This window comes from Papio anubis, chromosome X, assembly GCF_008728515.1.
Source record: "Papio anubis isolate 15944 chromosome X, Panubis1.0, whole genome shotgun sequence".
Taxonomy (NCBI): Eukaryota; Metazoa; Chordata; class Mammalia; order Primates; family Cercopithecidae; genus Papio; species Papio anubis.
In genome coordinates, this window is record NC_044996.1 from 17836755 (window position 1) to 17857049 (window position 20295).

Below are 20295 nucleotides of genomic sequence, written 5' to 3' on the forward strand. Positions count from 1 at the left end.
TTGTTTAAGTTTCTTGTAGATTCTGGATATTAGACCTTTGTCAGATGGATTGGTTGCAAAAATTTTCTCCCATTCTGTAGGTTGCCTGTTCATTCTGATGACAGTTTCTTTTGCTGTGCAGAAGCTCTTTAGTTTAATTAGATCCCATTTGTCAATTTTGGCTTTTGTTGCAATTGCATTTAGTGTTTTATCATGAAGTCTTTGCCCATGCCTATGTCCTGAATGGTATTGCCTAGGTTTTCTTCTAAGGTTTTTATGGTTTTAGGTCTTACATTTAAATCTTATACCATCTTGAGTTAATTTTTGCATAGGGTGTAAAGAGGGGTCCAGTTTCAGTTTTCTACATATGGCTAGCCAGTTTTTCCAACACCATTTATTAAATAGGGAATCCTTTCCCCGTTGCTTGTTTTTGTCAGGTTTGTCAAAGATCAGATGGTTGTAGATGTGTGGTGTTATTTCTGAGGCCTCTGTTCTGTTCCATTGGTCTATATGTCCGGTTTAGTACCAGTACCATGCTGTTTTGGTTACTGCAGCCTTGTAGTATAGTTTGAAGTCAGGTAGTGTGATGCCTCCAGCTTTGTTCTTTTTGCTTAGGATTGTCTTGGTTATACGGGCTCATTTTTGGTTCCATATGAAATTTAAAGTAATTTTTTCTAATTCTGTGAAGAAAGTCAATGGTAGCTTGATGATAGGAATAGCACTGAATCTATAAACTACTTTGGGCTGTATGGCCATTTTCACAATATTGATTCTTCCTATGTATGAGCATGGAATGTTCTTCCATTTGTTGGTGTCTTCTCTTATTTCCTTGAGCAGTGGTTTCTAGTTCTCCTTGAAAAGGTCCTTCACATCCCTTGTAGGTTGTATTCCTAGGTATTTTATTCTCTTTGTAGTAGTTGTGAATGGGAGTTCACTCATGATTTGGCTCTCTGTTTGTCTATTAGTGGTGTATATGAATGCTTGTGATTTTCGCACATTGATTTTGTATCCTGAGACTTTGCTGAAGTTGCTTAACAGCTTAAGGAGTTTTTGGGCTGAGACGAGGGGGTTTTCTAAATATACAATCATGTCATCTGCAAAGAGAAACAATTTGACTTCCTCTCTTCCTATTTGAATATGCTTTATTTCTTTCTCTTGCCTGATTTCCCTGGCCAGAACTTCCAATACTATGTTGAATAGGAGTGGTGAGAGAGGGCATCCTTGCCTTCTCCCCGTTTTCAAAGGGAATGCTTCCAGCTTTTGCCCATTCAGTATGATATTGGCTGTGGGTTTGTCATAAATAGTTCTTAATATTTTGAGATACATTCCATCAATACCTAGGTTATTGAGTGTTTTTAGCATGAAGCGGTGTTGAATTTTATCGAAGACCTTTTCTGCATCTATTGAAATAATCATGTGATTTTTGTCATTGGTTTTGTTTATGTGATGGATTGCATTTATTGATTTGCATATGTTGAACCAGCCTTGCATTCCTGGGGTGAAGTCGACTTGATCGTGGTGGATAAGCTTTTTAATGTGCTGCTGGATTCGGTTTGCCAGTATTTTATTGAAGATTTGTGCATTGATGTTCATCGGGGATATTGGCCTGAAATTCTCTTTTTTGTTGTGTTTCTGCCAGGTTTTGATATCAGGATGATGCTGGCCTCATAAAATCAGTTTGGGAGGAGTCCCTCTTTCTCTATTGTTTGGAATAGTTTCAGAAGGAATGGCACCAGTTCTCTTTGTACCTCTGGTAGAATTTGGCTGTGAATCCGTCTGTTCCTGGGCTTTTCTTGGTTGGTAGGCTATTAATTACTGCCTCAATTTCAGAACTTGTTATTGGTTTATTCAGGGATTCAACTTCTTCCTGGTTTAGTCTTGGGAGGGTGTGTGTGTCCAGGAATTTATCCATTTCTTCTAGGTTTTCTACTTTATTTGCATAAAGGTGTTTATAGTAGTCTCTGATGGTAGTTTGTATTTCTGTGGGATCAGTGGTGATCTCCCATTTAACATTTTTTATTGTGTCTATTTGATTCTTCTCCCTTTTCTTCTTTATTATTCTGGCCAGTGGTGTATCTATTTTGTTAATCTTTTCAAAAAACCAGCTCCTGGATTCACTGACTTTTTTGGAAGGGTTTTTTGTGTCTCTATCTCCTTCAGTTCTGCTCTGATCTTAGTTATTTCTTGTCTTCTGCTAGCTTTTGAATGTGTTTGCTTTTGCTTCTCTAGTTCTTTTAATTGTGATGTTAGGGTGTTGATGATCTTTCCCGCTTTCTCTTGTGGGCATTTAGTGCTATAAATTTCCCTCTAAATACTGCTTTAGCTGTGTCCCAGAGATTCTGGTACATTATGTCTTTGTTCTTATTGGTTTCAAATAACTTATTTATTTCTGCCTTAATTTCGTTATTTACCCAGAAGTCATTCAGGAGCAGGTTGTTCAGTTTCCAAGTAGTGGTGCGGTTTTGAGTGAGTTTCTTAATCCTGAGTTCTAATTTGATTGCACTGTGGTCTGAGAGACTGTTTGTTATGGTTGTCGATCTTTTGCATTTGCTGAGGAGTGTTTTACTTCCAATTATGTGGTCGATTTTAGAATAAGTGTGATGTGGTGCTGAGAAGAATGTATATTCTGTTGATTTGGGGTGGAGAGTTCTGTAGATATCTATCAGGTCTGCTGGGTCCAGAGCTGAATTCAAGTCCTGAATATCCTTGTTAATTTTCTGTCTTGTTGATCTGTCTAATATTGACAGTGTGGGGTTAAAGTCTCCCACTATTACAGTGTGGGAGTCTAAGTCTCTTTGTAGGTCTCTAAGAACTTGCTTTATGAATCTGGGTGCTCCTGCATTGAGTGCATATGTATTTAGGATAGTTAGCTCTTCTTGTTGCATTGATCCCCTTACCATTATGTAATGCCCTTGTTTCTCTTTTTTGATCTTTGTTGGTTTAAAGTCTGTTTTATCAGAGACTAGTATTGCAACCCCTGCTTTTTTTGTTTTGTTTTGTTTTGCTTTCCATTTGCTTAGTAAATCTTCTTCTATCCCTTTATTTTGAGACTATCTGTGTCTTTACACATGAGATGGTTCTCCTAAATATAGCACACCAATGAGTCCTGACTCTATCCAATTTGCCAGTCTGGGCCTTTTAATTGGGGCATTTAGCCTGCTTACCTTTAAGGTTAATATTGTTATGTGTGAATTTGATCCTGTCATTATTATGCTAGCTGGTTATTTTGCCCATTAGTTGATGCAGTTTCTTCATAGTGTCGATGGTCTTTACATTTTGATATGTTTTTGCAGTGGCTGGTAGCAGTTTTTCCTTTCCATATTTAGTGCTTCCTTCAGGACCTCTTGTAAGGCAGTCCTGGTGGTGACAAAATCCCTCAGCATTTGCTTGTCTGTAAAGGATTTTATTTCTCCTTCACTTATGAAGCTTAGTTTGGCTGGATATGACATTCTGGGTTGAGAAATCTTTTCTTTAAGAATGTTGAATATTGGCCCACTCTCTTCTGGCTTGTAGGGTTTCTGCGGAGAGATCCACTGTTAGTCTGATGGGCTTCCCTTTGTGGGTAACTCGACCTTTCTCTCTGGCCGCCCTTAACATTTTTTTCCTTCATTTCAACCTTGGTGAATCTGACGATTATGTGTCTTGAGGTTGCTCTTCTTGACAAGTATCTTTGTGGTGTTCTCTGTATTTCCTGAATTTGAATGTTGGCCTGTCTTGTTGGGTTGGGGAAGTTCTCCTGAATAATATCTTGAAGTGTGTTTTCCAACTTGGTTCCATTCTTCCCATCACTTTCAGGTACACCAATCAAACATGGGTTTGATCTTTTCACATAGTCCCATATTTCTTGGAGGCTCTGTTTGTTCCTTTTCATTCTTTTTTTCTCTAATCTTGTCTTCACGCTTTACTTCATTAAGTTGATCTTCAATCTCTGATATCCTTTCTTCTGCTTGATTGATTCGGCTATTGATACTTGTGTATGCTTCACGAAGTTCTTGTGCTGTGTTTTTCAGCTCCATCAGGTCATTTATGTTCTTCTCTAAATTGGTTATTTGAGTTAGAAATTTCTCTAACCTTTTATCGAGGTTCTTAGCTTCTTTGAATTGGGTTAGAACATGCTCCTTTAGCTCGGAGGAGTTTGTTATTACCCACCTTCTGAAGCCTACTTCTGTCAATTCATCAAACTCATTCTCCATCCAGTTTTGTTCCCTTGCTGGCAAGGAGTTGTGATCCTTTGGAAGAGAAGAGGCATTCTGGTTTTTGGAATTTTCAGCCTTTTTGTGCTGGGTTTTCCTCATCTTCGTGGATTTATTTACCTTCAGTCTTTGATGTTGGTGACCTTCGGATAGGTTTTTTTTGTGAAAGTCCTTTTACTTGATGTTGATGCTATTGTTTTCTGTTTGTTAGTTTTCCTTCTAACAGTCAGGCCCTTCTTCTTCAGATCTGCTGGCGTTTGCTGGGGGTCCACTCCAGACCGTTTGCCTGGGTATCACCAGTGGAGGCTGCAGAACAGCAAAGACTGCTGGCCTGCTCCTTCCTCTGGAAGTTTCATCCCAGAGAGGCACTCGCCAGATGCCAACAGGAGCTCTCCTGTATGAGGTGTCTGTCGACCCCTGCTGGGCAGTGTCTCCCTGTCAGGAGGCTAGGAGGTCAGCGACCCACTTGAGGCAGTCTGTCCCTTAGCAGAGCTCCAGCACTGTGCTAGGAGATCCGCTGCTCTCTTCAGAGCCAACAGGCAGGAACGTTTAAGTCTGCTGAAGCTGCGCCCATAGCCACCCCTTTCCCCAGGTGCTCTGTCCCAGGGAGATGGGAGGGTTTTTTTGTTTTTTGGGTTTTTTTTGAGAGGAGTCTCGCTCTGTCGCCCAGGCTGGAGTGCAGTGGCCGGATCTCAGCTCACTGCAAGCTCCGCCTCCCGGATTTACACCATTCTCCTGCCTCAGCCTCCCGAGTAGCTGGGACTACAGGCGCCTGCCACCTCGCCTGGCTAGTTTTTTGTATTTTTTAGTAGAGATGGGGTTTCACCGTGTTAGCCAGGATGGTCTCGATCTCCTGACCTCGTGATCCGCCCGTCTCGGCCTCCCAAAGTGCTGGGATTGAGATGGGAGTTTTATCCAGAAGCCCCTAACAGGGGCTGCTGCCTTTCTTTCAGCGATTCCCTGCCCAGAGAGGAGGAATCTAGAGAAAGTCTGGCTACTGTGGCTTTGCGGCACTGCAGTGGACTCCACCCAGTCTGAACTTCCCAGCAGCTTTGTTTACACTGTGAGGGGAAAACCGACTACTCAAGCCTCGGTAATGGTGGACACTGCTCCCCCTAGCAAGCCTGAGCTTCCCAGGTCGACTTCAGATTGCTGTGCTGGCAGCAAGAATTTCAAGCCAGTGAATCTTAGCTTGCTGGGCTCCATGGGGGTGACATCCGCTGAGCAAGACCACTTGGCTCCCTGGCTTCGGTCCCCTTTCCAGGGCAGTGAACATTTCTGTCTTGCTATTGTTCCAGGAGCCACTGGAGTATGAAAAAAATAACAAAAAACAAAAAACTCCTGCAGCTAGCTTGGTGTCTGCCCAAATGGCCACCAAGTTTTGTGCTTGAAACCCAGGGCCCTTGTGGTGTAGGCACCCAAGGGAATCTCCTGGTCTGTGGGTTGGGAAGACCATGGGAAAAGCATAGTATCTAGGCCAGAAAGCACCATTCCTCAGGGCAAGGTCCCTCACAGCTTCCCTTGGCTATGGGAGGGAGTTCCCCAACTCCTTGTGCTTCCTGGGTGAGATGATGCCCCATCCTGCTTCTGCTTGCCCTCCGTGGGTTGCACCCACTGTCTAACCAGTCCCAGTGAGATTAGCCGAATACCTCAGTTGGATATGCAGAAATCACCCACCTTCTGCGTTGATCTCGCTGGTTGCTGCAGACTGGAGCTGTTCCTATTCGACCATCTTGCCCAGGAACTCGAATTGCACTATTATAATAAGAAAAAAATAAGTTCACCTGAAAGCAGGTAGCATGAAAAGAGTGTTAGAAAAAGACAGACTAGAGTCCAGCAAATCAAATAAGAGGCTATTGCAATTATCCAAGGACAAAGAAATAAAGGCCTGGATTAAGACTGTAGGAGTATATGCTGAAAAAAGGAATAGATGGCAACAAGAGGTTTCTAAGAAGAATAAATAGGGAAGTTATGACTGATTAGCTATAAATCATGGAAGGTGATATGGTTTGGTTGTGTCCCACCCAAATCTCATCTTGAATTGTAGTTCCCATAATCTCCATGTGCTCCATGTGTCATGGGAGGGACTCGGTGGGAGGTAATTGAATCATGGAGGTGGTTGGTTACCTCCATGTTGTTCTCCTGATAGTGAGCTCTCACGAGATCTGATGGTTTTAAAAGGGGCTTTTCTCCCACTTCACTTTGCATTTCTCCTTGCTGCTGCCAAGTGAAGAACATGTTTGCTTCCCTTTCCACCATGATTGTACGTTTCCTGGGGCCTCCCTAGCTATGCAGAACTGTGAGTCAATTAAACCTCTTTCCCTTATAAATTACCCAGTCTCTGATATGTCTTTATCAGCAGCATGAGAATGGGCTAATACAGAAGGGCTATGTTAATAATTTATTCAAAATAGGTCAAGGAGATCAGAGATTAGTGACGATGGTCAAAGAGGGAAAGAAATTAAGATAAGTCAGTTTGTAGAGAAGGAGGTGCTAACTTCATTTCGGGGGCATGGTGAGTTTGCAGTACCAGTGGGACATGGAAATGTTCAGAATTCAGCCAGATAGAGACTATGGTTAGAAATAGAGGTTGGGGAGCAGTCAGCATTGAGGAGATAAGTGAAGCCATGGGACTGAATGAGCTCTAAAAGGGAGAGTGTAGAAAGGAAGGATTGAAATACTGATAAAAGCTAGAGTTAAGTGACAGGAAGAGGAGGGAAAACAAGAAAAGGCACAGAGTGGTACAAGGAGAATCATCCAAATGATGTTGAAATGACTTCACAAAATAGATGTTGAGTGGTGTTAAATAAAGAAACCAAAGAAGACAAAGACTAGGAAAAGTCATTTAATTTGGCAAGAGATCACCCTTTGAGAGGCAGTGTTCAATGTGGTGTGGTGACAGAATCTAGAATACAGGTGCTGGAGCCAAGGAACAGAAAAAGATTTTTGTGGGCAATGTGACCATTCAAGAGTACATCTGTTTTAAAAGAAGCTGTTGTAATATAAGACACCCAGAAAAAGGCAACCTGAATCAAAGTGTTAGATAATGAGGAAAACAGAAGTCTGAAATTATTGTGCTGCATACATCCAACCTGCATATTACACAAATATAAAAGCTAGTAACTCACTGGGCAGGGTAGAAGGAGGATCTAAAACAAAAGACATGAGGGACACAGACTGCATCTACACACAGTGATGTGGAGGACTCTTACAAGCAATATGAAGGGCAAGAAACCAGCCACAAAAATCAGACAGAAAAGAGTGTTATTATGTAGTGTTTGTAAATCTATTTACATACAATTCAAAGATGGGCCAAATTAATCTATACTGTTATGGGCTGAGGTGACCAGGAATCACTTTGTGCAGAAAGACCTCAAAAAACAAGCAGCAGCAGTTCACGCCATGTTGAATACTGCCTCTCAAAGGGTGATTCTTGCAAAATTGAATGGCCTTTCCCTAGTCTTCACCCTCTTTGGCATCTTTGTTTAACACCACTCAATACCTATTCTGTGAAATCATTTCAACATCATTTGGATGATTCTCCTTGTACCACTCTGTGCTTTTTCTTGTTTTCCCTCCTCTTCCTGTCACTTAACTCTAGTTTTTATCAGCATATCAATCTTTCCTTCCTACACTCTCCCTTTTAGAGCTAAGTCAAGATAGTGGGTGCCCTGTGGAAAGGAAGTGGAAGTAGGCCCAACAGTGGCTTCAGGGCTGCTAATCATGTACTGGTTATTGGTGGAGATGCTAGTTACAAAGGTGTGTTCACTTTGTGATAACTCATCAAGCTGTACACTTATAATGCATGCGCTTTTCCGTCCACATGTTTCAATTAAAAGTTAAAAAAAAAAAAATAAGCAAAAGGAGTCTACTTGGACTAGAATGGTGAGAAGCTCTCAGACCTTCAGTTTTAAATAGAACTGCTGGTGGCTGAGAGATTAGAGTAGGACTACATGGTCTCTTCTTTACTGAGTAGTTAAGACCAGTAGTACATAAGAGGTAATATATATGTTAGATATTACATAGAAAAAGGAACCATCACCAAGATGCCGGTTTCTCAGATCATGTTTACATTTGTCTGAATGTCTTGATTTTTAACAAATTTCCATTGTTTATTTTTATATATTTGTTGAACCTGAGGGTTAAAATCAGAGAAAATCCTTGAACTTTTCCAATCTGACCTATACAAGTGATATGACTTGAGTTAAAGCCAGAACTTGACATGATGCAGGCAGAAATGCTACTTTGCTTGCATTCAGAAAGTCCCAGAGCTCTCCAACTTCATTATTTCTCCAAGTGGAGCATTTTATAAAACATTCCATTTTTTTCCACCTGCTTCAAGCATTAATCTAGACAAAAGTTCCCATCACATATGAATCCAAATAACAACCCCAAATGAGTAATTCTGAGAAGTATACATCTTGTCCTTCACATATAATTGCTTATATGATGACATATTTAATTAATCTAATTTTATTAATTTAAAAGTTATTCAAGTAGGTTATTTTTTATGCTTGGAGGCTGTTCAAAGGTGATTACACATAACCCTTTCTGTGCTTTGGAACATATCCCTGTTTTAAAACATTCACAAAGGACAGTCTTGTAGCTAAGTACATAAGGTCCCTCCAGGTTCCTCGGCTTTGCAATCTTTTATCTCCAACGCATAAAAATGAACATGATGACTTTGTTCCCTTTTCCTTCCACTAATTGTTAATTGATGTTTATTACATTATGGCTATCTCCAAGACTCTTAAGAGAGTCTGAAATATACTGAGTAATTCTGTAGTTACCTATGAAAAGGAAGAAAATCAACACAATGATCATCGTGTACCCAAAGTACAAAATAGAGCTCACAATTTCTGTAATTTGAAGTTTGACAGAGAAGTAATGAACTGCATACATAAAAAGATAAACAGCTATAAAGTTTCTGGTTAAAAAGGATCGCCACCACCAATGATGATCCTGTAAAAAGAAGTAGAAAAAAATGACTTTTCAGATGAAATTTTAACCATAAATGGGTTAGCAGTTATAATAAGAACAAAAGATAAACTTCATAAGATAATGGATTAAAAGGAATAAAAGAGAAATTTGTATAAGAAATTTAATAAAATATGTAATGTATGTCCTGCTTGGGGTGTCCTAACAATTGTCAACTCTTTGTTTCCAGGGATACCACATGTGCCCTCTGGGATTGGACTTTTAATTTGTGAAGGCTGACTATCATAACATTGCCTCAGCCCTGGAAGGCATTCAGTTCAGCTTCTACATACTGGCCAGAGTTGTGCTATGCCTATTGATGCCTCAGGCCAGGCATTTTTTTAAAAGGGGGATAATATAGAAATTTAGGCTAGACCTTGGGGTTAATAAGATTTGCTTTAACTGGCTCGATTCAGGACCCACGGATGGCATAACTGAGGTCAATGCTGCAGGTTGGTCTCACCCTGTTCCATGGACTCCTACTGATGATAATATTATTGCAAAGACACTGTGGCAAAGGACCATGGGGAAAGACAGTGGAGAAAAGAATTAACAGCAGATCTGAGGCTACTATCTTTAGAAAGTCTGCTTGCAAGGTTGGCCCTTGGCTTGCATCTGGGAATTTGGCATTTAGTCATTCCCTGACTGATGTAGACTGGTTTGCTATGCCTAGACTATACAGACAATGTGATTTATGGTGAATACTTGCTTTCCTTTGGGGAGTCTGGAATTTTGTAGTTGCTAGGCAGAGGGTGCCTATGTGACTACTCCCAATAAAAACCTTGGATGCTGAATCTCTAATGGGCTTCCCTGGGCAGAACATTGCACATTTATTACTGCATTTCTCACTGCTGGAGAAAGAAGCAAACTCAGTGTGCTCTCTAAGGGGAGGGAGACAACATAGGAAGGCTGTGCCTGGATTTCTCCAGGCTCCACCTGTCTTTTTCCCTCACTGATCCTGTGGGCATCCTTTCTGTAGCCTACCCATGTATGCATCTGTATGCCTAGTCCCACGAGTCCTTCTAGTGAGTCACCAAACATGTGGGTAGTCTTCAGGACCCCCCAAACCATTTTCTTAGGAATAAAAACATATCCATTATATGCTTATTATTGTATGCCTCATTAATGATTGCTGCAGATTCTCTAAGGCAAAATGTACATAGAATTAATGACCAGCTGATATGGTTTGGCTGTGTCCCCACTGAAATCTCAACTTGAATTGTATCTCCCAGAATTCCCGCGTGTTATGGGAGGGACCCAGGGGGAGGTAATTGAATCATGGCGGCCTGTCTTTCCTATGCTATTCTCATGATAGTGAATAAGTCTCATGAAATCTGATGGGTTTATCAGGGCTTTCCACTTTTGCTTCCTCCTCATTCTTCTCTTGCTGCCATGTAAGAAATGCCTTTCGTCTCCCGCCATGATTCTGAGGCCTCCCCAGCCACATGGAACTGTAAGTCCAATTAAACCTCTTTTTGTTCCCAGTTTTGGGTATGTCTTTATCAGCAGTGTGAAAATGAACTAATACACCGGCTAAGTATAAGTATACTACATAAACATATTTAAGTATATATACAGTTATATTTTGTACCTCTATACCAATAGCACAAGAAGAAAATGTCTAAGACAACATGTATATAAGAATCATTCCCTGAACCCTCCATTGTCTGTCATCCTTGAAGAGTCATATTTAACTACCAAAATGAAATGGATTTAGGGGATTTAAGAGAACAATGGACACTAACAGCTCAGTCATCCAGAATGATAGCGGGGAAAAATGGGACTGGGGTAAAAAGAACTATTTATGTCTGTGGTAACCAAAAGGCAATAAACTGAAAGAAGAGAAAGGACCTTTAGCCACAATCTCAAACCAACAAACCAGAATCCTGGCTTAAGCTGCAAAGAAAAAATTTAATTGTTAAAAAGAAAACATCAGCCGGGTGTAGTGGTTCATGCCTGTAATCTCAGCTCTTTGGGAAGCCAAGGCGAGCGGATCACTTGAGCCCAGGAGTTCGAGACCAGCCTAGGCAACATGGCAAAACCCCGTCTCTACTAAAAACACAAAAATTAGCTGGGTGTGGTGGCAGTCACCTGTAATCCCAGCTACTAGAGAGGCTGAAGCAGGAGAATCGCTTGAACCCTGGAGGCAGACATTGCAATGAGCCGAGATTGCGCCACTGCACTCCAGCCTGGGCAACAGAGTGAAACCCTGTCTCAAAAAAAAAAAAAAAAGAAAAGAAAAGGGGAAAAAAAAAGAAAATATCATTGAACTTCATAAATATTAAATTAGTCCCTTATATTTTTCTGTTAACTGAATATCATGCAGCAATTACAATAACCAGCCAAAGAGAAACCACTTTCTATTTAAATTTTCCATCAAAGCAGCCTTAACTTGATAGCCACATTAAAGTCAAAATGTGTTAATAGGAAAACACAATGTAATACTGATCCCAAGTTGTAGAAACATGCAGTTATCATTTATTTCAATTCTTTTCTAAACACAGACTTCCAATTCCAATAATGCAAGTATAGAAAATGTAAGATGCATTAGTTTCTTGTGGCTTTACCTCAGCACATAAATGAAAATAATACAGTAAAACTGTAACTTCTGAGCAAGTAATCACAAGACTTATAAAGACTAAGAAAAGGAAGCCAAACATGTAGTACAGCTAATGAGACCTGAAAATAAAAAGAGTTTTAAATAAACTTTAACTCAACAGTGCACACAGAAAGATCAATCCAAACCTATAAAATAGGCAGTCACACATTTCTCTAAACCTTTTTTTTTCTTTTTTTTTCCCCCTAAACATTCAAATCTGTATTCCAAACCTTCACCTATCCATCAAGTACCAAAAAATAGTTCCTTACCTATGCAGTTTCAGAGTTTGGCCATATCTTCTCTAGTCAGAACCAGTGCTGCTACTTACTCATGTTTCTCTGTTCATATAAGTTAGTTCTCACTTGAGACTCATCAATATCACCATAATTTTCTCCATACATATTTTAAAACATTCTCTTTAGAAATGGAAGGCTGCAAGTGCCATAAATACCAACAACTACATCATAAAACAGAAAACCACAGATTCAAATACCACTTTTGCCTTAGAAGGCCTGTTGACATTCAGCTTTTCCAAATATGCCTTTATAGCACAGCACACATAATTCTACTAAATATACTTTCAAACATGCATTTTAAAAAAAATCTGTGTGTAGATTACATCTAGGTGAAACTTTGAAAGAATGAAGTTAATTCTCTTGGTTATTATAGACCTGAGCTAAGTTGGGATGATCAATGCCCATTCCAATTAATTAATTAATACTTTAGAGACAGGGTCTTACTGTGTCACCCAGGCTAGAGTGCAGTGGTGCGATCACAGCTCACTGCAGTCTCAACCTCCTGAGTTCAAGTGATCCTCCTGCCTCAGCCTCTCAAGTAGGTGGAACTTACAGGCCACCATGCTTGGCTAATTTTTTAGCCAAGCACGTGCCACCATGCGGCTAATTTTTTATTTTATTTTATTTCATTTGTAGAGACAGGATCTTGCTATGTTGCCCAAGGCTGGCCTTGAACTCCTGGCCTCAAGTGATTCCCCAGCCTCCCAAAATGCTGGGATTAAAGGCGTGAGCCACCACACCCAACCACAACATCCATTTTTAAAAGCCTTCTAGAAATAAAAAGAAATTGATGAACCAATCAATACCCCACCTAAAAATCTCATGTAAAATATATACCTGAGTATGAGAGTGAGGGATGAGGGTTGAGGAGAAGCATCTCTCTAGATAATAAATATATACAAATATATACAAAGTTGTATGCAACAAACACATTGCTTCAAGACCAGCTTGGCCAATATGTTGAAACCCTGTCTCTACTAGAAATACAAAAATCAGCTGGGCATAGTGGTACACGCCTATAGTCCCAGCTACTCAAGAGGCTGAGACACGAGAATTGCTTGAACCCGGGAGGCAGGTAGAGGTTGCAGTGAACCGACATCACACCACTGCACTCCAGCCTGGGTGACAGAGTGAGATCCTGTCTCAAAAAAACAAAAAACAAAAATAAAATAAAAAACAAGCACATTGTTTTTCATTGAAATGAAAATTAATTGTCTGAAAAACCTTTTAGTTTTCATTGTAAAACTACTTTCCCATCAAGAACATCTGGAAAATATGGTTACTATAACCTATTTTGCAGCTTGCTTTTTTTTTTTTTTTTTTAGATGGAGTCTCACTCTGTCACCCAAGCTGGAATGCAGTGGCATGATCTCAGCTCACTGCAACCCCCACCTCCCGGATTCAAGTGATTCTCATGCCTCAGCCTCCCGAGTAGCTGGGATTACAGGCAGTCACCACCACGCCCGGCTAATTTTTGTATTTTTAGTAGAGATGGGGTTTCACCATGTTGGCCAGGCTGGTCTCAAACGCCCGACCTCAAGTGATCCACCTGCTTCGGCCTCCCAAAGTGCTGGAATTACAGGTGTGAGCCACCGTGCCCAGCCAAAAAAGTAAATCTTTATAAATATTTCCATCAAAAAGTACCCTTTAAAAGTTGTGAATTCAACAGGGTGACTATAGTCAATAATAATTTAATTGTACATTTTTAAATAACTAAAAGAGTATAATTGTATTGTTTGAAACACAAAGGATAAATGCTTGAGGGGATAGATACCTCATTCTCCATAGATGTGATTACTATGCACTGCATGCCTGTATCGAAACATCTCATGTACCCCATAAATATACACACCTACTATGTACCCACAAAAATTAAAAATAAATTTTTTTAAGTCATGAATTCAGCCTCAGTTCTCTAGGAAATTCTTCTAGGTCAGATTGTTATTTACTGGATAAAGTGGAGGTAAATGAAGTATTATCATACCAGAATTTAACCTCCTTAAAATAAAGGAATGTTAATTTACTAAAAACTAACACTTTTAAGATTATGAAGATGTAATACTCACCAAATACTGTTCAGAATGAAAAAGAGTTGAATAAAAATACAACTGAAGGGTAAAATGCCACCAATTATGATGCCAAGAAGTGGTTTTGTAAAGAAATTCTATGGAGGAATCTGACAGGGGATCTGGTTTGTGTGAACTGGACAAGCAATCTGCTCGGAAATAAATGAAGTGAGAATCAGAATGAAATGAAACTGAAAAACATCTATACAGATATTATCACAAAACAGAATCTTGAATCTGAAGAGGGCATGGAATATTTACAAGAGCATTTTTCTCAAAGGCAGCTTTAAGAAAACAACAATTGTTTAAGAAAACAACAAAAAGCAGTTGTGTGGGCAGGGGCTAGGCCAGGGCTGTGCAATGGAAGTATAATGCAAGCTACATGTGTAGTTTTAAATTTTTTATTAGCCCCCTTAAAAAATTAAAAATAAACAGATGGAATTAATTTCAACATTGTATTTTATTTAGTCTAACATGTCCAAATATTATGATCTATACTTGTGTTAATATAAAATTATTGAGCAAATATTTTATATTATCTTTGTCATTGATCTAAGTGTTCAAAATCTGGTATGTATTTTCCACATAGAGCCCATCTCAATTCAGACAGCCACATTTCAGGTGCTCAACAGCCACATGCAGCCAGTGGCACCATACTAAATGATACACAGCTAAACAATCAATAAGGATATTTATCCTTTTTTATAATTTCCAAGGGAGAGACTGGAAAGATTTACCAGTGACTATTCTAGTGCAAAATAATCTAAAATGTCCAAAAGTTCTCTCTTAGAATTTGTCTGAGAATGTGTCAATAGTTTTCAGAAAATTTTCTTTTTGCTGCTCTCTGTGGAACTCCACCTCCCATTTTGTCTTTTCCAACGTTTCTTCTGCAATCTCATGCTATATCCTTGAATAGTTTTTTGGTTGTGTGGCCTCACTGAGACTTTTTGGTATCCTATACCTTTTTCTGATATGTGGAATAGGCTAACTTCAAATCTGTAAACTGAATAGCCCCATTTCTTGGACTACATCTTGACTGTCTTCTCCCACTGTATAACCCTATTAGTTTTCTGAGTTGGCTGATGTTGGCCTTTCTACAATATGTCCTTTTAATTTGGTTCATCAGAGGTAAAAGGAAATATAACAATTGATAATGTAGGAAATGCATTAATATCTTTGAAAGTGTTACTGTCCTTCACTTAATTTTTTAAAATATCTTTTATTCCAAAATGATTATTCTCTGTAATTTTCTCCAGTGGGACTTTTTGTATTTCATGTGTAATATATATACTGAGGTATTATTTCAGCTATCGCTCAGTGGCCAAAAGCAGTATTTTAAAAATTTACCTTTTCCTTATTTCCAAGATATGCACCAAAAAATGTTAGTGGTACTGAAATTCCAAACCAAATTGTAAGGATATCTAGCAGAGTAGCAAAGGAGATGGTAGCTGATGACCCTTCCATCCAGAGAATTTTAGTCATAATAAAGAGATCAGCAAAGACAATTCTCAATGGAGAAAAAAAGTCATTAGAAAACAAGGGGTAGGGAGAGATTTGTTAAAGGCCACAAAATTACAGCTAGATAAGAAAAATAAGTTCTAGCATTCTATAACGCTGTAGGATGACAACAATTAATAATAATATGGGCTGGGCGCGGTGGCTCAAGCCTGTAATCCCAGCACTTTGGGAGGCCGAGACGGGCGGATCACGAGGTCAGGAGATCGAGACCATCCTGGCTAACACGATGAAACTCCGTCTCTACTAAAAAATACGAAAAACTAGCAGGGCGAGGTGGCAGGCGCCTGTAGTCCCAGCTACTCAGGAGGCTGAGGCAGGAGAATGGCATGAACCCGGGAGGCGGAGCTTGCAGTGAGCCAAAATCACGCCACTGCACTCCAGCCTGGGTGACAGAGCGAGACTCCGTCTCAAAATAATAATAATAATAATAATAATAATAATAACAACAACAATACTATGTTATATAGTCTCAAGTAGCTAGCTAGAAGGAGGATATTAAATGTTCCCAACACAAATAAATAATAAACTTTGAGATGATGGGTATGCTAATTATCCTGATTTGATCACATACATTATATGCATTGAAACATCACTATGTGCCCCAAGAATATGTACAAATATTATATGTCCTTTAAATTTTTAATTTAAAAATGTGTAGTGTACAACAAAAGAAAACAATATACTTTCAGGAAAATGTTATAAACATAACTTTTTTTTTGAGACAATATCTTGCTCTGTCACCCAGGTTGGAGTGCAGCAGCACAATCATAGCTTACATGTAGCTTCAACCTCCTGAACTCAAGCAACCATCCCACCAAAGTCTCCTGAGCAGCTAGGACTACGGGTGTGTGCCGCCAGGACTGGCTAACATTTTTTGTAGAGAGGAAGTCTCACTACCTTGCCCAAATTGTTCTCAAATTCCTGGGCTCAAGTAATCCTCCCATCTCAGTCTCCCAAACCACTGGAGTGGTGGGCAAGAGCCACCATACCTATGAATATCCAGACATTCTTTTGGTAAGAAGGATATCATAAATTACAATGTTAAATCCTAGAAGAATATTAAATCACAATGTGTAAACCCAGTCATTGAGCTATGGCTTAAACTTGATACCATATAAGAAAGAAGATGGAAGTTTCTTATAGGATATAATTTCCACAGCCTACTCATCCTTGTACCTTCAAACTCTAGTAGAAGGTAAATAAGGTGTGAAGCAACAGACCATGGAAAAAAACTCAATATGCTATATAGTGAACACAATCAAGAAATAGCATACATGGAAAACAGATTTTCAAATCCTAGGCTGAAAGGGGCCATAAGATGCCTTTAAGTTAGACAGGTATTCACTTAAGGAGTTTTAAACTGATTGCTCAAAATCAACAGGCCAACTTCTAAGTCTACTGGATATATCACCAGGCAAGCCTAGCTGCTGTGTCCCTACTTATTTGGTACACCAGACAGGTTTGACCAAAGCTACAAGTGGGGATGGGTATGGATATGGATATGAGTGTTTCAGAAAGCCTAAAAAATAAGGTTGAAACAGTAGACAGAGGCTAGACTGTGGAAGACTGATTTTCTCCTTTTGGCATTAGGAAGCAACAGAAGAGTTTTTACAATCAAAACTCTGATACACAGTGCAGTTGTTTGGGAAGATGAATCCACAACATTGTGGAAAACAGACCTAAGGGACAAGATGATAGAAGAAAGGAGCCCAGATCGGAAGTGGTAAGAAGCTGTATAATGTGGTGATAGTTAAAATGAAAAGAGATGGATATAAAAGACATGAAGAGTTAAGAATACCCATGAAACAAATGTGCACGTGTACCCCTGAATGTAAAATAAAATAATTTAAAAAAACAAAAAAAGAATTAAGAGACTTTTGGTTAAAGATGGCAGATTTAACTCACACATTTTGCTCTGCTCCTTCCTCAAAACCATGATAAAATTACAGTAAAGGAATTCTAAAAGGGCATAAACACACAAGGTAGGAGAATAGAGGAGAAAAGATATAAGCAACAAATTTTGGAAACTAGATAGCAGCTGAACAAATAGTAACTGAATTACCAGAACTGAGAAACCTGCATCCCAAGTCATCAGTAGGGAAAGCTGAAACGCAAATCCATTTATACCACAGAATTCCAAAAGGGCTCAGGAACTTGTAGTATCAGGTATCCCTGTAAGTAGGCATGAAAGAGAGGTAATAACCAGGAGGACTGCTTGAAAGTCAGCCTAGGTAGCTGACTTGCAGATTCCTTGCCCTATTCTGCAGGGCCAAATAATTTCCCTTCCCCAACACCAGCAGAATACGGAGGTCTGTTCTCTTGGGGAAGATCCCTGAAGCTCAGAAGGAAACTTTAAAAAAGAAAACCTATCATTGACATCCTTGGAGAGATTAGAGGAGATATTGCGACCATAAAACAAGAAAAATAAATTTTAAAGACTATTGAGAAAACAAAAGAGCTCTTGGGAATTAAAAATATGACAAGAGGAATTAAAACCTCAATAAAAGGGTTGGAAGATAGAGATGATAAAATGTCTTAGAAAGCAGCATTTAAAAAAATTGAAAACAGGCAAAAAATTATAGGAAAATTAGATGAACAAGCCAGACATCCGAAAAACAGGAGTTATGGAAGGGGACAGAGTTCCTTATTAATGTCTTGTAGGGATATTAAGTACTTTGCTCAAGGTCAAACCACTAAAAGAGGTAGAGCTGGGATTCTAAGTCAGGTGTGTCTGATTTGTTAAGTGCAAGCTTTTTCTCATTTCACTATGCTATAATAAAGCCTCTATGATAAGGCCTCTATGATGATAACTCTAGAATGTTAATACATGTGCAACAAATCTGTAACTGTCCTCCAACTTCATGTTTTTACATTCTAAATTGGGTACAGTAGCTCATGCCTATAATACCGGCATTTTGGGAAGCCAAAGTGGGCAGATCACATGAAGTCAGGAGTTCAAGACCAGACTGGCCAAGATGGCAAACCCAATCTCTACTAAAAATACAAAAATTAGCCAGGAGTGGTGGCGCGTACCTGTAATCCCAGCTACTCGGGAGGCTGAGGCTAGTGAATCACTTGAACCCAGGAGACGGAGTTTGGAGTGAGTAGAGATCGTGCCACTGCACTCCAGCTTGGGCAACAGAGAGAGACTCTGTCTCAAAAATAATAATAATAATAATAATAATAATAATAATAATAATAAGCCTCTATGATGAGAAAATTATCCCTGAACCCACTCTACCAATTACATCTGTCTTCTCCCCTCCTGGACATTTTGTCAGAGACCAGAGAGAGGGAATGTGTTAATAGCCACTCGATGATATTACTAGTTTAGGCTTTGAGGTCTACTGTTCAGGGAATCTCTGGTTAGCTCTTTAGTTGTACGTTCTCCCAAGGTCCATTCCAAGTCTATCATTTTAATTATGCCATCATACTTGTCATCTCTTCTCAATTTCTTATTTAGGATCATTGCTTTGGATGCTTTTTCATCTCTCATTACAAGTGATTTGGCCTTTACTCAATCAACTTCAGTCATCTGTTCTTTCATTTTACTATTTCTACTTCACTTTTCCCCCTTGTGTTTACAATTTCTTCTGTCTACTAACAACTTTTTCAGTGGGTATAGCTATTCTGCTCTCCAAAGGCTCATACTTTGCTCCTGTTGGAGATGTAGCTTCAAGCTCTTTCAAACAACACAAAACCTCCACCTTATGTCCCATCAGTTTCTGGCATCTTAATAAGGAAGCCTGGTTTTCCATGATTTAACTCCACTTCTCAAAATGTTTTTAATACCTTTCTGCTCTAATGAATTTGTTTAGCCACAATATTCCTCTGCCAAATTTCCTAGCTTTTGAGAGATTCATTTCAGCTGTTATCATTCCTTGGCCAGAAAAATTACTTCTCACTTGACAAATCATAACCTCCCTTTTTATATATAAACTCAATTAACCCGTCTCAACAATTTCCCTTTTGAAAGTACACTCTAGAATGTTAATATGTGTTTAACAAATCTGTAACTGTCCTCCAAGTTCATGTTTTCACATTCTAAATATTTCTTCCTATGTCAATCTCTAATTATTTCTAGACCTTTTCATGGAATCTTAAACAGCAAAACTAGAAGGAAACTTAATAGGTCACCTGAGTTCATCTCCAACCTGAAACATTTATTCACACATTCATTGAACATTTATCGAGTACCAGTGTGTTAGGTCCTGGTGTCCAAAGATAAATAAAACAAAAATCTTAGCTCTGAAAAAAACTCAATCTAGTGGGAGACAGATATAAACAAATAAATTACAATACAATCTGGGAAGTGCTATAGCAGAATGATGAACACAGAGCAGTAAGAACCCAGAAAAAAAAGAGTGACCAAAAATGCTTTGTAACTCACAAAACAATTTCACAATCCATTAGTTCATTTACTTCTCTAAACGCCTCTGTGACATAGGCATTACAGGCAAGGAAATGGACAATCAGAAATGTTATAGGACATTCCCAAAGTCACTCACCTAATATTGAGTGCTGAAATTCAAACTTTCTTCTTTCTATTTTAAAGTTTCAGTGTATACCCATCAAACTCTGCTGCCTCTTCCCTTCCCTACCTACCACTTAGGGGGTTACATGGAGGAAAAGTACATTGTTTAATAAACTTTACTGTCTCCACATTC

At 39.2% G+C, this 20295-nt stretch overlaps 1 protein-coding gene across 1 annotated transcript in view; it reads right to left on the minus strand.

Annotated features, from left to right (window-relative positions):
• The window catches only part of LOC101012620, a 118670-nt gene that overhangs the window by 13833 nt on the left and 84542 nt on the right, over positions 1-20295 (minus strand). Inside the window, exon 6 of the mRNA XM_017954416.3 lies at positions 5850-5927. Coding sequence (XP_017809905.1) covers positions 5850-5927 — 78 coding nt within the window. The remainder of the gene's footprint in view (positions 1-5849; positions 5928-20295) is intronic.